Consider the following 919-nt stretch of genomic DNA (forward strand, 5'->3'; position numbering starts at 1 on the left):
TCGGTGGCAGATCCAACCATTCAATATGACCGTGGTTTTGAGACATCAACAAATCGAAAAATCAAAATGTTTTTTCTTCCAATGTCTTCAACTAGCATCCACTACTCAACATATCCGCGGGGCTGTCTTCGATTGGACAGTGACTCCACATGCTGGCTTGATTGTTGTCCACACTCGTTGTACCAAGATCTTCACTCACGTTATGTATGGTGATGACCATCTCAATGGATCAAATATTTTAAGAACTGCGCTCAACAGCAATTGCTTCGTATTGCATGAAGCACCCGATCGACACAACGTTCCTTTTCCAGCAACTTACTACGTCACACCTTTATGTGATGATCAAGTTTCAAATTAGTTCTTACTGTCTGAAACAATTCGTTTTAAAAATATTTTCCCCTTAACATCTTTTATAAATGTTATCCTAAATTCTAAAAACATAAAACTGCAATTTGTTTTGAAAATGTCATATAATACCATACAAAAAACATTTGATAAAAATGAGTCAAACAGCGTTGGGATGGTCCAATTCGGTCTCACTTTTCACCGCGTTTTATTATTGGTTGTTGACCGCGTTATATTTTTTTGGGCCGTCAAGTCGTTGTCTTATGGCCTTGCTTGTCTAATTGCTCATTTATTGCTTGTGATTAGCTGTAATATTTTTTCATTTCATTCGTTCAAATATTCCATTTTGGATTATGTAACTTTAATAGTAGTGACGTAACATAAAAAATGGAAATATTTATTATTCCAAAATTTTATTGTCTGTTTGAAGTTTTGTCATTCATTGAAATTTTGCTTATTTAATATTTGTGGTGAAGTTTATACTTTTTCATGATCAGCATTCCCGAAAAGAATTTTTATCATTCTATATGTTATAGTACCACTGTGACGTTATATTAAATGCGATAGTAATAAT

General features: G+C 33.6%; 1 protein-coding gene across 1 annotated transcript; it reads left to right on the top strand.

Moving 5' to 3' along the window:
• The first annotated feature begins 25 nt into the window (after positions 1 to 25).
• On the top strand, positions 26 to 358 carry Tsp_14196 (conserved hypothetical protein). Its single transcript, XM_003367746.1, has one exon. The coding sequence runs from the start codon at positions 26 to 28 to the stop codon at positions 356 to 358; it is 333 nt and encodes a 110-aa protein (XP_003367794.1).
• The last annotated feature ends 561 nt before the right edge of the window (positions 359 to 919 follow it).

This window comes from Trichinella spiralis (genome assembly GCF_000181795.1).
Source record: "Trichinella spiralis strain ISS 195 chromosome Unknown Scfld3748, whole genome shotgun sequence".
NCBI lineage: Eukaryota > Metazoa > Nematoda > Enoplea > Trichinellida > Trichinellidae > Trichinella > Trichinella spiralis.